This window comes from Astatotilapia calliptera, chromosome 18 (assembly GCF_964374335.1).
Source record: "Astatotilapia calliptera chromosome 18, fAstCal68.1, whole genome shotgun sequence".
Lineage (NCBI taxonomy): Eukaryota > Metazoa > Chordata > Actinopteri > Cichliformes > Cichlidae > Astatotilapia > Astatotilapia calliptera.
Genome location: NC_137439.1, coordinates 23,978,613 through 23,995,250, shown reverse-complemented (window position 1 = coordinate 23,995,250; position 16,638 = coordinate 23,978,613). Strand labels below are relative to the sequence as shown.

Genomic DNA, 16,638 nt, shown 5'->3' with positions numbered 1-16,638 from the left:
AGAATATGTGCAGATGTCTACAAAAATATCTAAAGACACAGAACATAACAATAATAAACAATTACATAAAATAAACATTTTATTTAAAAAATACACATCTTATCACATTTCTCTTTTATGCAAATGAGATATCATATTATCTACAATATCTATTTTTATCTACATTGGCTTTTAGGTAATTTTATGTAAATGCACAGTCCCCATTTTCTCACTTTTTTCTCTCTCTATGCAGCATAACGTTTTCTAAAATTTAGCTTTCGAATCTCCTAAAATGTTTCAGTAGCCAGTAATGTATTGTTGGCCTTAATTATATTATTGTGTGCTGTGAATAGTACCCCTGTTTTGCACACACACTCTCACACGCGCCACATAATGTTAGCATAATGTCTAAAAGATAATTTAACGTGCCTTGACCTTGTTATTCATTCAGAATTAAACACTCCTCTGAATGTGGGGACCAGATGAATGGTAGATATCTGCTGGCATACCAGTAAAGCTCGCCCCCCGGAGGAAACTATGCGAACTGCAGGGACTCCTCCCCTCCCTCTGCAGAGTTGGGAGCTCTCCCCTTCTGCGGTCAGCTCGCCTTGACAGCCAACACTGGCGCAGAGTCTGAGTACAAACCTTTACCATATTTTTCTGGCATATAGCGAAAATTCATACCCATACTTTCCACACATCCTCTTCCGGAGACAAGCGCTGCAGCGGCCTCGTCTAGAATGGGGAACCGAGACGATGAATACGATTTCTTGTTCAAAGGTAAAAAAGAAAAAGAAAGAAAAGAAAGAAAAGAAAAAGAAAAGAAAGAAAAAAAAGATGACTGCATTCCCCTTTACACAGGCTCGCATCGACTAAGCAGAGCTTTATGAATGCTTTATGTCTTACTGTGTCTGTGCTGTGAGCAGCTGTGTGCATTTTTTTTAAAGGAAACGGAGTTTTTTCTGGGAAACTGCCCGGATGATAGTCGGTTCGTGTTATTACAATATAATGCTGTCATTGTGACATTACGGCGCCCGCAGTTATATTTATAGGTAAAGGACGCAACACCCTGCGCGTGCTCAGCTTTTTAAAAATATATAAATAACCGAGCATAGCATGATTGCACGTTGGAGAATTTCCACCTTTATTGGATCATATTTAATTTTTTTCTCAATCCTGTTCATGAGGCTGATTGAAGGCCTTAGCCTCTACCTCTTACTGATCAATACGCTTCATCGCCAGATCAGGATGGTCCTCAGACAGTCTTATTGACACTGTAAATGCAGCAGCTTAATGTCTTTTGTTGTCATGTCAGGCAGTGGGCCTGGTGGATTGTCTGAAGCGGTACCAGACTCCAGACTCGGGTCAGTGTTTATCTTCTCAGATGGATCCAGAATGCCTTCCTTTGATCGTGATATCAGCTCCTGTGGCACATTAACATCCCAGGCCTGTATAAGCCAAAAGGCCATTTAGATGTAACAAAGTATCCTCTGTGGGATGAATAGGGCATCTGCCGGAGGCGAGGGCTCTCTCTCTCTCTCCCTCTCTCTCTCTATGCTCCAACCATCTTCTGTGTACACGGCCGAAACAGGAAGGGCAAGGCGGCCTTAAACTGTCGATTCAGGTTTTGATGAAGCCTGTTATCAGCTTCCTGCAGCCCGGAGCAGCGTGATGTCGTCAGGGACAAAGTTCGGCTCTTTTTTCCGTTTGTCGAAGGACAGGGGAATAAACCGAGTAAAGCCTGGTTACCTCAGTGCTCTCAGCGGTTTGTTTCATATCACAGCCCTGACTGTGTTTTACCCCGACTAACCTCTGGATTGGTGAAATGTCACAATCATTTCAAATGTGTGATAATGAGCAGTTTATTTTGTTTATCACATGTTTAGTATTTTCATCAGTGTAAAAAAAGGCTGATAGTATTGTTTCGTTTCCTGGTGGTTTTATATAGAATGTTCACACATCACAACATCATTGTTTACAGTGGACCTCCCCTCAGGAAGTACAAGACCTGCATTCTTTTGTGTGGATGATTTTTTTTTTTTGTCTGTACACAAGCTTTGCAGTTGTTTTGTTGCTACATGTGGCAGAGAACCCAATCATATTACATAGGCTCTAAAAAAAGAGTTACATAGAACTGCTGCACACTGCACCCTGGTACATTTATGTTTCCATCTGACCTTCATCAGGTATATGAAGGCCCAAAAATGCTATTTTCGTGTTTAAATGTGTGATGAAGATAAATGAAACCGACACATTTTTAAACACTATTGAGTTATAACACACTAGCATCTTGACTTTAGCGTTTTATTCTGTCATTTCTTTCATTATTCAGAAAGGATTTTTGGCCTTACAAAAATAGAAAGCCCCAGGCTTCCACTGACACCATGATTTAGAGTCATTGCCTTATATCCATCCATCTTCTTCCACTTATCCACTTCAGGGTCACGGTGGAGCTGGAGCCTATCCCAGCTATCATAGTGTGAGAGGGAGGGTTCACCCTGGAGAGGTTGCCAATCTGTCACAGGGCCTAACACACAGAGACAGACAGCTATTCACACTCATACCTACAGAATCAGAATTAACCTCTTTGGACTATGAGAGGAAGCCAGAGTACCCAGAGAGAACTCAGACAAAGGACAACATTAAACTTGGATTTGAACCCAGGACCTTGTTTTGAGGCAAAAGTGCTAACCACCACATCGCTGTGCTGCCCATTGCTTTGTAACATTTCCTGGATTTGAGAACACAGGGCCTATCCGCTGCCTCTCCCATCCCACACTAATACAATCATCTTCTCTTTTTTCTCTTCACAGTTGTGTTAATTGGAGACTCGGGTGTGGGGAAGAGCAACCTGCTCTCTCGATTCACACGAAATGAGTTCAACCTCGAGAGCAAGAGCACCATTGGGGTGGAGTTCGCCACGCGCAGCATCCAGGTGGACGGCAAGACGATAAAGGCTCAGATCTGGGATACAGCAGGACAGGAGCGCTACAGGGCCATCACCTCAGCGTGAGTCCGATGTAGCGTTGTGCACATGCATCTGCACGTCGCCTCTGCATTGCAATCAACGAAGGGAATTCACTCTTAACATCCATGTTGGGTACTGTTACAGCTACTACAGAGGAGCGGTGGGAGCGCTGCTAGTGTATGACATAGCCAAACACCTGACATATGAAAATGTGGAACGCTGGCTGAAGGAGCTGCGAGACCACGCCGACAACAACATCGTCATCATGCTGGTTGGCAACAAGAGTGATCTGCGCCACCTCAGAGCCGTGCCCACAGACGAAGCCCGCGCTTTTGCAGGTACTGCTGCAGAAAGGTTATTGGTACAGTGATGTTTCACTCTTACTAAATCTGTTTTCTTTCCCATTCCCCAGAAAAGAACAATCTGTCTTTCATAGAAACTTCAGCCTTGGACTCAACAAATGTTGAAGAAGCCTTCAAAAATATCCTTACAGGTAGGTGTGCTTGTGAATGGAGGTTGAATGCCAGAGCTCCACACGTCACTAGAATATTAAAAAAAGATCAAATCACACACACAATGAGGCATGAAATCTTTGGTTGATATGCAGTAGATTCAGAGAGGATAGTTTGTTTTGGTAGCTTAACTTTTTTATTCTTTATAAAGTTTTTTTTTTTTATAATAAACTGTATTAGTCGGGTACCGAGTGAGGAGCTGTAAAACTACCACCTCACATCCCACATTAGTGGTTCTAAAGCTAAATTATGCAAGCTTTTAGACTGAGAGAGAAAGCTGATGTTTTCCATTTCATCTTTTCAAAAAACAGAAATTTACCGCATCGTATCGCAGAAGCAGATTGCCGAGCGGTCTGCCCATGACGAGTCCCCGGGAAACAACGTGGTGGACATCAGCGTGCCGCCGACCACAGATGGCCAGAGAGGAAGCAAACTGCAGTGCTGTCAGAACCTGTAACCCATTGCAACGGTCCCCTCCTTACCTGGGTCAGTTATTAATTGAAATCGACAGTGTTGACATGCTTCCATCTGCTCGGGATGCAACGTTGTCTGAATCTGCACTTTTTAGAAATCAGTGGAAGCAGTTCCTTTATGCCACTAACGATCAATCTCAGAGAGAAGTGTTTGAATTGATTTCAAGTTGTAATCTGACCCAGGAACAGTCTGCTACATTCAAGTGCAAAAACAGGACTGAAGGTACCACCTAAGCAGCTGCCACAGTTAACCCCGACGGCGTAGCAGAATAGCCTTTCCTGACACCTTATAAGCCTAGTCATCTGCCTGTTTGACAGTTAATGCAACACACTTGGAGGTCTGGGTTTCCAATCCTGTTTGATCTGTATCAGCAGTCCTGTTTTTGGGCTTCTCTCCTCCTCCTTCAGTCATCTCAAAAGTGGTTGTGACGCTGCTGGCGCTTATTTCATTTGTGTAAAATATATTCTTTTTCTGTTTTGATTTTGATAGCTTGTCTGCTCACACACATTATATTAATGCCATGAAATTAAATTTTACAATATTATTTACCGCCTCCTCTGTATTTTTTTTTTTTAGCAATATACACAAAGTGACATGCTGAATGTCTAGACCACTATCTCACTTCACATTACTGACTGCTGATGCATCAGTAGCCTTTGTTAGCAGGGTTTAACTTCTGCTTCGGGTAAAATTGAAGCTACTTTTTGTACATTCATTGGCCATTTATTACGTATACCTGTTCAACTATGGCAGCTTTTAGAGCAGAGGTAGGCAAATCCAGGCCTCAAGTGTCCTGCAGGTTTTAGATATCACCCTGTGTCAACACACCTGAATCAAATGATTAGTACAGTCCCAGGCCTCTGGAGAACCTCAAGACATGTTGAGGAGGTCATTTAGCCATTTGAATCAGCTGTGTTGGCTCAAGGACACATCTAAAACCTGCAGGACACCAGCACTCGAGGCCTGGAGTTGCCTACCTGTGATTTAGAGAATTGTCAGGATGACCTGCTGAAATCCAACCTAAGCATCAGAATTAGTGAAGAAAGGTAGTTTTTGGTGCCAAACAGGCCAGTCTGAGTATTTCAGAATCTGCTGATCTACTGGGATTCTCCCACGCGACTATTTATCTCTAGATAGATATCCAATAAGTGGCAGTTCTCTGGAAGAAAATGTCTTGTTGAGGTCAGAGGAAAACAGTCAGAAGGCAACAGTAACTCAAATAAACACATCTTACAAAGTATACAGAAGAGCATTTCTAAACACGCAGCATGTCCAACCTAGTAGTGGCAGATGAGCCCACCAGGTGCCATTGCTGTCAGATAAAAACAGGAAATTTAGATTAAAATTAGGACGGGCTCACCAAAATTGGACAACAGCAGAAAAAAACAGCAGGAAAAATCTTGACTTTCAATTTGTGCTGTGACATACAGATGCCAGGGAAAACAACATGGAAGTATGGATCCATCATTCCTCAGATCAACAGTTCAGGCTGGTGTTGTAGGTGTAATGTTGTGGGGATATTTTCTTGGGACACTTGGGGCCTTGGTACCAAATGATTAACAAAATAAGCCTACATGTTGACTTTATGCCATGAAGAGTTAACACTGAATTAACACAGTTCTAAAGGCAACGGGAAAGTGATCCAAGAACGTCGGGTATTATTGTAAGGTCTTGGCTGTACAATAGGAAAGGCTTTTTACTATATGCGTAAATAAAATTGAATTGAAGTAAAAATAAGTGTACACTGGGTGTACACAGGTCTGAAAGAGTTATTTAAATTGTGTCATCTGAGTAGCTAAAAGAGGAAATCGCTATTTAAGGTAACCACTAACTCATTTTCAGTCTGAAAAACAGCTAAACACTTCTTTATTTGGTGGTGGTGAGGGGGTGTCTAAAGACAGGTTGGGAACCACGACTGTATTACTTGGCAAATAAATATATTTAAAACCATGTGTTTAAGGTCAAACCCTAACTATGGCATGAAAAACAGGTTCAGTGAACTTCCTTTCTGAAATATAGCGAAGTACAATATAGCCTAAAAAGGAAGTATATATGCTTCAGACAGTACTTCAGTAAATGTACTTTCGATCATTGGTTACATTCACTGTACAAAATGCACATGCACAATTTCCCAACACAAACATATTAAACAGGAGATCGGTTCATTTTTAGATTGTGGTATAACTCACAGTTTATTCAGTCATCTTCTCTGTGGAATAAGAAAAAGAAAAGAGAGCACAAAGATCACCCACATCCGAGTCCAGGAGTCCCTCATGTTTTATTGCACAATAACCCAATTTTCCAGGGGACTGCAGCAGGAAGACTACAATAACACAAAATACTTTGTCTAACAAATGCTGCATATATCGACTGACATCTCAGAACACGCTTGCCTTTGTGGACCTTTACGAAGCACCAGTCTGCTCTGGTACACCTGTGTTTTTAATCCATTAATGTCACGTTTCCCAAAGCTATATTCTGCTCTTCTTAAAATTGCATCACTTGTGATGTAAGACATTACTACTGGTCGTTGCTAGGCAGCTCAATTGATGAATGGTGCATTTACAAGTGGAGCAGGGCTGTTTGCTAATGCACTTTTATGACAGTAGAAGAAACATAATCCGATTAAAATGTAAACATGATTCCACACCTTCAACACTCGTGTCCTGTACGTTACTGCACTGCCATCCACCAGCTGGAGTTAGTGTTATCCCATATACTACAATGCTCACTGGCCCCCGTGACAAGTGTGATTAATACACGAGACCTGCATCAACAGGAAGGTGATTTGGTTTCCACTCTTCAGACAGCAATGGAAAAAAAGAACAAAGAAAAAAGATTTTCCTGGAAAAATGAAGAAGGGTTCAGATTATAGACAAGGACAGTGGTATGAACAAATGTCGCTCCCTACTTGTTAAAAGCAGAACAAAAGAAAAGATTATTCACAGAGTTTGTCAAAAAATGTTTTTTGTTTTTTTTAGATTATTATCCTCCGCCAGGCTATTGCTTGCCCATTGTTCCAAAACAGCTAAATACGTGGTGAAGGGGCTTGGGGGAATTATAGGTAGTGAATATGTTTCATATTATACTGTAGTAGCATGCTGAATCAGTTATATTCTGCTACATTAGCTTGTGTCTTAGTATTTCATAAGTTTGTGACAATGACTTAAAGTCCGGCTGATTAGTCCATTTTCCATGTGTCCAGGCATTCGCATCCTGGCACTGTTCGTTTTCATCAACAACGACTCCTGAATGAGTTCAAAAAGTTCAAAACCACTTTTGTGGCTAGCCAATACCATAGTAGTTTACATCAAGTGCTTTAATAAAGAAAACAGAAGGGGGAGGAAAAAAAGCAGTTCTTCCCTCAGAATGGTCCATATGAAGTGCAAAAGTTCATTAATATGATTAATTTTGTTTTTAGAGAGTGCTTCAGCGGGCTCTATTTTAAATATTCCACTTGCCCCTGCTCAGCACTCATACGATGGTCTCGTCAGTCATTTTCTTGGTCGACTTGGTTGGCACCGAGCGTTGGGTAGTGTGTGCCCCTTTCATGTCGGGCATTAGCAGGCGCACTTTCTGATTGGTCCTCCTCCACTCCGAGTACAACTGACAGTGATACCGAAATGACACCTGAGAGTGAATGAAAAGAAAAAGGGAGGGGGCGAGACAAGAGGTAACAAAGGACAGAAAGACAGATATCAATAAAATTAGCACAAAGATATCTGAGAGAGTAGTACAGATGCTGCACAGCAACTACTGCACGACAGGGAACTGAAACCTGAGTAGAAAGGCCGAGCTTTCACAGTCAGTTTACATTTTCAATAACGATAAAAGGAAAACACTTCAAAAAAAAAAAAAGCCATTTAGTTTACCAAAGCCCAGTTCTAGACCCTGTTAAAAACTCCAGCTAACGAAAGGTGTAGAATAAAGCCAACTTATTGTCAGTATTCGCAGTCAGCTATGCATGTATGTGCAGGCGTTCTGTTTCTGTTCCAACACTCAAATAAACTGCTCCAGGCCACAATATACTCCACATGCCTTCACATGTCTCCACAACTGACTGAAGCTGTACCCAGAAACGATACTGTAATGTCTACAATAATCAAGGTAAGAACAATTACCTGGACGTGTGCTTGTCTTGGTATCATAACTGAAAATCAAAGCTTTAAATATCGAAACTATTAAAAAAGGGGCTTTGATTTCTAAACTACCTTATAAACACTTGGATCTACCCCCCCCCAAAAAAAAACATTCTGCAATTGGTTACCAGTGTCCAAAGGATGTAGATAGTGAAGAGGGCGATGGTGAGGGCAATAAGGCCAACAGCTTCGAGTCTGCTCTTCAGCTGCAGGTGGTCCTGTGCGCCCCTCAGACACAGCCAGCCGGAGATAGCTGCCAGGGGTGTGATAAGAAGGAAACAGGCCATGTCGCAGAGCAGAGTGCGCTTCTCACTGCGAGGGCCCGGGTCCTTCAGCCACTGCAAAAGACCAAAATGGGGAGGTCGATGATACGCCTGAATCGAGCACATTAAATGATTAACTGATGTGTCTTAGATTATAAAAACAAGAATGAGCTTTAAAGAGGAGTGAGCTGCCTGCATGAAGTAATTAATAAAGCCATAAAAAGAGTATTCTAACCGAACACTATTCACACAAGGTCAAGCAAAACAATCCTCAGTACACGCAAATGATCCCACTTGCTAAACATGTTACTTGCTGGCACAGATACTTAATGGCATAAATGAAATCTTCCAAATGCTTACAAAGCTGAAAATATCAGTACAAGGCAAAAGAAGAAATAATCTCCTTGCTTTAGACAAAGCTCATGGCCGTCCATCTCGTTAGCCTCTTACTGAACCGAGGTTGGAGCCTATCCCACCTGACATTAGGGAAGAGGTGGGATACACCCAGTCAATCACAGGTCTCATACAAAGAAACAAACAGCCATTCATGCTCGCACTGAGCCATACAGTCAATTCAGAATCACCAATTAACCTAACAAGCGTTTGTGGACAGTGGGAGGCAACCGGAGCGCCCAGAATAAACCCACACACTAACCGCTTTTTATAAAAAAACCATAAAGTAGAGAAATGAATTCACACAGTAAAACTTTGCTAACCTGAGTGAGTGGCTGTGGTCGCCGTTCAATAGTGAACTCAGTGTGACAAAGTTCACAGTAGCTGGTGTTGGAGGATGACAGCCACTTCTCCAAGCAGCTTTTATGCACTTTACCCAGAGTACCAGTACAGTCACAGGGCGAGAGCAGCGTCTCTCCTCCAGCTCCCTCGTGACAAATCCGACACATACCCACGTCGCTGCGCGAGAGACAGCAGAGCATTGAAGACAGAAAAGTAACAATAACATATACACAGTTTAATTACGCTACATTTATTTGGCTACCATGCGTGTTTCTCCCTCCCTTACCTCTGTGAGCTCACCGCTTTGACCACGGTGGAGAGTGGGCGGCCATCTTTAGCCGTAACCTTGGCAATGTACTGGGCCTGCGCGGTGGAGTCAGTCTCCTCGGAATCCTTGGAGGCATCGGATTCGGCAGTGCCAGAATAATCACAAAGGGAGCCGGGTAGGTGACAGCAGCCTGACGAAGACATAGTCAGCTGAAGGTGACAGCGACGCAGATGAAGGCGGAGGCGAATTTGAAAGGAGCTCTGATCCAAAAGGTGATGTCCAACTCCACTTCTTCTCCTCCACCTACAAAGCTACCGCCTAGTGGATGCTGGAAAAGATGAAGACACAAAGTATGGTTGACTTGGATTATTACTTTATGCTCTTAATTTTCCCGAATAGGAATAGTGATGGTTAGCATGAATACATGCACATATAAATGCACATAAATGTCAGCTTTCACTGCCAACACTGCTCACTGGTATTCTTGATCTGCAGCTGGACTTTAGCCAAAATTACATAAAAACCTTTTTAAAAAATAAAGGAATAACATAAAAGCTTGTACTATATTTAAAGCTATTAGGCTGCTGTATACTTTATTTATGACCAAGGTTGGCTACTTTTAATTCAATTCATCATTCATTCAAAGTGGCCTGCAAAGCTTTACAGCTATTCTGATTCAAAGCAGGCCTATGAATTCTAGTGATATTATCCCATCAATTATTGATAACAAAAATGATTCTAAAAAGTATTTCCTTGGTTTTTCTTTTTAGTATTAAGACTTCATACATACAAAAACATGTTATAATAGTGTAATAAAAAATGCAATGTTAAAATACAGAATAATCAGAAATACTGTAATACTTTAACCTGTCACTTTTTCTCATGTACAATAACACAGCATACCACAAACCACCACCCTATGAACACATTTAAACAGAAAATTGTTTACATATTTATGACTTTTCAAATTTTTTATTTCTCTCTATATACATTTTGGTAGTTTTTAAACTTGTTAATATTGTTAAATTTTCAGATGTTTATGGATTTTTTGTTTTTTCTCGTCAAACGAATTACATTGTAATATTAACCCAGCTTCAACTTACACATAACAAATGTCATATGGTTTTCAAAAAGTGCCACACGTGACATATTAGGTTCTGATGTGAGTTGCAGCCCTGAAAAAACGTTTGAATATTTTACTCCAAAAAATGATGTCTCTTAATAACTAGTAACTGGCTTCAACAAACTCTGAGGGAAGCACACTGCGGTGTAGATATACATTTTAGATAGACCTTAAGGACACTAGGAGTGGGATCAGGGTGGCCGTGTGTTACCCATACCTGTCCCTGCAATAGTCGTGCAATGTGATATAGTCAACAACGCAATCTTATGTAGCTGCCTTAAAAAAAGACTAAAGACAAATCACAAAAGACAGTGTGCCAATATACTCGTGTATTTAAAGGTGCACAAAGCAAGCTTCCTGATGTTACCGTGATGACTTAGTACTGTTATCGACACGTTACACATCAAAGGCTAGATCAAAATCCGACTCTATTTCTGGTACATGACTGAGTTGCTTAAAATTTCCCAGCTGACATTAATTATGCCGTACATGTCCATATCCCCGATACAGTAACGCTAACATGCAGCGCCGACGAAAGCTAATTTATTTAATAAAGCAACGTACGTGTACAGAACATAACCAGAGGCCAGCGAACAAGCTGGGATATGATACTTGTATAGAAAGTCCCATCGCTGTGGTCAAAAACACAAACAGGCTGTACCGTAAATATACTCACCCGACGGCCTGCCTTTTCTCGGCTGGCCTTGGCCCTGCGTTGGCCAGACACAAGCTAGCTGAGCTAACTGGACAGCTCTAGCTACAAACTATGACATTGACGTCTAAACAGAAGCTGACGATAGAAGGGGATACAGAAGACGATCGTGTGCGTTGCATCCTCTCCATGGCTGGTAGTGCAAATCACTGGGGTAATTTTCTCTTTTTTTAGTGCGGAAAATACACGGCTGCCAGGATCACTGGAGTCAGCTAACGAGGCTAACTGACTAGCAACGGGCAAGCCTACTTCGGTATCCCTCAGCTGTGGATTAGTCACGTGACACAATGGTGCCTTCATCGTCATTAGCAATGTTTTAGTGCTACATGTTTACATACATGTTCGGGGACATAGTATCAAAATAGGGATAGATGGAATATGTTGTCAGAGTGAGTAAGTAAAAGTGGGACTGCTGAAAATTTTGATGATAAAGATAGTGTATATAATGTCTTTTGTTTATTAACTCAAAGTTACTCAGCAGCACAAAGAAACTTAAAACGAAAGGGATATATATTCCGAGCATTTTGTTATGGCACACACCGTTTTATCGATTAGAAAACCAGGCTAAATGCTCTACAGTTCCAACAATACAAGTTCTGAATGTACTTTTTATTAAAGTGTTTCAGTTTCGTTTTCCTTTCGTTTTCCTTTTAAACTATCAGTACTTGTTTGATTTCAATGACGGAACAGTTATTAATCTCGTCCTGGAAACATCTGTATTAAACTATGTCAGAATAAAACCGTTAGGTGGCAGCATTTAGTTAACCCTCTCAGATTGTTCCCTGGTCCACCGGTGGTGGCGCTGTTATTCCAAAATTTCGTTCCACGGAAATTTTAAAGGTTCCACAGGGGTTTTGAGGGGGGCCTTGGAAAAACATGGGTAAATTTGATTTATGGACTCTAGGCTTGCGTGTCATGATAAAATATATGAGTAACAGTCAAAATGGCTTGTTCAGTTTTGTAGCTGAATCTTGAAAGCTAAACCAACCTGTGGAAATGGGATGAAGATGTGGCGCAACCAAAGAAATTCAACATTTGCTCCAGAAACAACACCTAAAAATAGCCATTTGACACCTGCAAAAAATAATTCTGAGGTAGACTACTTTTATTGTTAAGTATCTAAAATTTGTGCTGCTCCTTCTACTTTTATAAAGAAAAAGTTGTTTTCCCTACTTCCCTATATTCATTCTCAAGTTAGTGCTTTGGAAAACCTAAGTGAGCCTATAAATACCAGTATGATGCAAAATTGCTGAGCCACCCCCCATTTCTTTATAGTTTGCTTAAAGGAGTCAGATTTTCTTGCACATTTTAAGTGGTCTTGAGCAATAATTTTTCAGGCTTTATGACTGTAAAAGGTTTTCTTTAGACTGGCTGTTTTTTTTTTTTATCGCTCTTTCTCAATCTATTCCTTGTAGCTGACCATCTTCAGAGGAATGTATTTGTTTATGAAGCCACTTACTACTGACTTATGAATCTTTCAACCATACAAAGGTACATAGCTCAAGGGATGGACCAGTGTTGTGTCTACACTTAAAAGAAAGCTAACCAAAGATCCAATTTCAAACGGTATCTCTAGATGTTTCTTTTTCTTTAGTTGAATCTATGAAAAAGCCAAATGTAACCCAATTCCACTGACATGAAATAGAAATAAATATACATTTGTACACCAACAAGGTGCAAAAATACAATTTCAAGGTATTTGCCAAAAGCTTGACATGAAAAATGACAGGAAAACCTGTGGTCACACCAAATGTTGTTTTAATTGTCAGAACTCTGTTTTTGCCTCATATACTCTATTTTCAGGTATGCTTGCACATTTTTGATTGCTGCACGTATTTCCCATTTTCCTCATAAAACATGAAGAAATGAGGCTTGGCTCAAGACTTTTGAACAACAATGTACTTTTAATATTGTGTATATAAAATTTGTGCATGACTTTAAAATACAGTCCCTCTACTTTAGATAGTGTTTTAGGCCCGCTACTGGTTCTTTGTTTATTATGTTTAGACACAACACTGATTCATTCAATTTAATTGTATTTTTATAGATCCAAATTTGGGGCGACCGTGGTTCAGGGGCTTGGGAAGCTCATCTTGTAACCGGAAGGTTGCCGGTTCGATCTGTTTTGGTCGTTGTGTCCTTGGGCAAGACACTTCATCTCCCTGGCCAGAGGGACCAATTGCGCGATATGGCAGCCTCGCCTCTGTCAGTCTGCTACAACTGTAGCTTACCTCCACCAGTGTGTGACTGTGAGAGTGAATGAACAGTGGAATTGTAAAGTGCTTTGAGGGTCCCGAAAAGCGCTATATAAATGCAATCCATTATTATTAAATCACAACAACAGTTGCCTCAAGGTGGTTTATATTGTAAGGCAAACACTCTACAATAATAGAGAGAAAAGCCCCAAAATCAGATGATCCCCTATGAGCAAACACTTGGCGACAGTGGGAAGGAAAAACTCCCTTTTAACAGGAAGAAACCTCCGGCAGAGCCAGACTCAAGGAGGGGCGCCCATCTCCTGTAACCGGTTGGACGTGAGGAAAGGAAGACAAGACCAAAGACATGCTGTGGAAGAGATCAAGAGATTAATAATACCTATGCTTAAATTCAGAGTGGTGTAAAAAATTCATAGGTCATTGTGATGGCATGCCACACATGTTACCTGGGGTTTGGCTTCTCCTGTCTGGCAAAGGGCTGGGAGAGCTGAAGTATCACTGACAGCCTAATTGGATACAACCACATGCTTCCTTCCCTGGGGGGTGTTTCATGTTTGTTTAATTGTTTCGTATTAGTTGGTTATATGGCAGCCATTTTGTTTTCCCCCGTGTGTGCCATTTGGTTTAGCTAAACCAGTATTTAAGTTCCCCCAGTTTATCTTATGTTTGTTTGAGGTTTTGTTAGTTATTATCTTGAGTTTAGTCTATTGAGTTGACCTCTTTTATTGTTCTGCCTGTTTAAGTTTTGTCTTTGTTAAATGGCTTTTCATATGTTTGGGTCAATAAAGCCCCTTTTTTGAATTAAACACCTGTGTACTTTATGCTTTACTGCTTGGTCCCTGACAGTCATTGTTAAGTGGCTTAACAATCTAATCCTTTAAATCTTGACCTGCTACTCTTTTTGATTTTTATATTGTTGACTATTTCATTCGATGATGTTTTACATCTCTTATTTTATGCATGTTGTGATTTTGATATTTAATTGCTTTTAAGATGTCACTGAGTGCCTCAAAAGGAGCCTGAAAATAAAATGTATTATTATTTATCTATAAAAAAAGGTCAGGTACAAGGACTGAATACAAGTGAAAAAACATTCAATGTCAAAATATGAGGAAATTAAAACATAAAGAAAGAGTAGCTTTCTTTATGTTGGTCCACTCTTGATATGTTTTGTTGTATTGAAACTATTATTCTTAATGTAATTCTGCATTGTAGCAAATTTCAAGACTGATACTCTGATTTATCAATTTCCCAATATGGTGTAACCTAAAATAGCAGCGTCCAAATGTAATTTTTAACCTTTCTTTAAACAGAATCTATTTTTGTCACATCACCCTGTCTAATCCTCTCGATCGTTGCCTCTTCCTTTGAACCCAAACACTGATAGTGAAAGGGGTCTGTCGCGGTGATAGTGATGTCTAAGCATTAATGAGAGCGGGGGTTGTAACACACGCACACACACACGCGTGCACACACTTCAGAGCCTTTCTATCATTTCCCACCCATCCATTTGGTCAAAGTTCAGCACAGATCATGAGATGCTACAGTACCTCTGTGCATGCATGGGATGTCATGAGACATGCATCAGTGGACTTTAACCCAGACCGACACACACATGGGCTTGCAACTCATTTACTTAACATAGTTTGGTTGTCAAGTTAATTAGCTTTATAAATTGGGTAGCCATGATGCTAAATTGTGTGAAAGTAACAGTTATATAACTTATCAGTATTTCTAAAGTATGTATAAGTTATTAGTAAAAAGCTACTTTCAGCTGCCCTCTTGTCACAAGGGGTCGTCACAGCAGGTAGCTTTCCATGTTTGACTTGGCAGAGTTGTCCACCAGATCCTGACAGAGCCTCAAAGGGGAAGCTATTACTATCATTAAAATAATGTGTGTTGGTTCTCCTTGAGTTTTTGCAATAGTTGCTTGATTTATGACTCATTTCTGCTGTCACAAGTAAAATAATGCTCTGAAACAAGTCTGATGCATTTCATATGACACAGCAGAGATTTAATTTGTGACTTAATCTCAGCCATCAGAGAGAGAAGTGAGGTGTGACAGTCAGCCAGGGAGAGACAGACTTATTCACAGCGATTCGCCGTCAATAACAGTATAATTTAGTTGCTGCACTTCATTCTCGTGATCCCTTAAACTGCAGGCGTCCTCGTGAGTGCTAATGGAACGTAGTAATTTAGTTTCTCTCATTTTCTGATATGCTCTTGTCCTAATGAAAGGTCACTTGACTGCGCTGCCTTATTCACCGTGCAAATCTATATTCAGCATCCAGTGAACCTGGGGGAATAGGTTCATTTTATGTTTTGTTGACCAATTGTTGACTTCTGCTGACCATTTAAGATCCTACAGTATTTTAGCAATCCTACAGTATTTATTACGAGTTCATGTCCAGAAGACATGCTGCTACCCTGCAGTGCTGACAGGCCTTGGGATCACCTATAAAAACTTGCATAATTCCATTGTCTTACAAGGTTTGTGTCCATTAATCGAGGGCATTTTGTGGCTTTTAACTTTTTTGCTTCCTCTCTAACTATCGCTTACTTCTTCTATACTCAAGAAACATGACTGCTGTGGAACTTCACTGTACCCCATGTTTATCAGTGCATCAGTGATTTTGATGCTTTTTACTTTGTACTGCAAATATCGATTTAAAGAATCAGATAGTTCTACAGCAAATAAACAAAACATCATCCCGAAGCACGTTTGATCCTCGCACAAATTACAACTAAGACAGATCAAGTAAACCTTCTGTGTTAATGTGCTTAAAAATAGAGTGGTTGATAATGCAGTAAATAAAAAAAAACACACACCACCATTTACCACTGAAGTGCACGATTTTAAAATACGAAAAAAAAACCCCATTCCTAAAGTAAGTAATGAATGATAATTGCAAAAAACATGGGATACTACAGATACATCTTTGTGTATGATTTGTACAGTTGAATGCCCTTCCAAATTAAGGTCAAAGGTCACGAGAGAAAAACCTTGTCATTAATAAATATACACATTATTCTTAAAGAGATTCTGTTTACAAAGTGCTTTTTTCATCAAAATATTCTTTAAATATATAAATTTGAAGGCATTTATTGGACCTTAATGTTCTCTAATGAGATAAGAGGCAGACCACCCTCTTTCATCAGACACTAAATCATTCTAAATGCCATTAGAAAGGTTACTCCATATAACCTTCCTAATGCAGGACATGACATTATTGGTTTTAATGTTTCCAG

At 40.3% G+C, this 16,638-nt stretch overlaps 2 protein-coding genes across 2 annotated transcripts; one reads left to right on the top strand and one right to left on the bottom strand.

Annotated features, from left to right (window-relative positions):
* Nucleotides 1–509: 509 nt before the first annotated feature.
* On the top strand, nucleotides 510–4,477 carry LOC113011118 (ras-related protein Rab-11B-like). The gene is made up of 5 exons (XM_026150504.2): nucleotides 510–759; nucleotides 2,793–2,988; nucleotides 3,092–3,285; nucleotides 3,360–3,440; nucleotides 3,771–4,477. Exons 1-5 carry the CDS (start codon nucleotides 720–722, stop codon nucleotides 3,914–3,916), a joined length of 657 nt encoding a protein of 218 aa, XP_026006289.1. The 5' UTR covers nucleotides 510–719; the 3' UTR covers nucleotides 3,917–4,477.
* Nucleotides 4,478–6,192: 1,715 nt separating this feature from the next.
* On the bottom strand, nucleotides 6,193–11,446 carry LOC113011160 (E3 ubiquitin-protein ligase MARCHF2-like). The gene is made up of 5 exons (XM_026150567.2): nucleotides 11,138–11,446; nucleotides 9,357–9,666; nucleotides 9,052–9,247; nucleotides 8,201–8,410; nucleotides 6,193–7,563 (listed from the first exon to the last, which is right to left on the bottom strand). The coding sequence occupies exons 2-5, from the start codon at nucleotides 9,539–9,541 to the stop codon at nucleotides 7,408–7,410; spliced, it is 747 nt and encodes a 248-aa protein (XP_026006352.1). The 5' UTR covers nucleotides 9,542–9,666; nucleotides 11,138–11,446; the 3' UTR covers nucleotides 6,193–7,407.
* Between the last annotated feature and the right edge of the window lie 5,192 nt (nucleotides 11,447–16,638).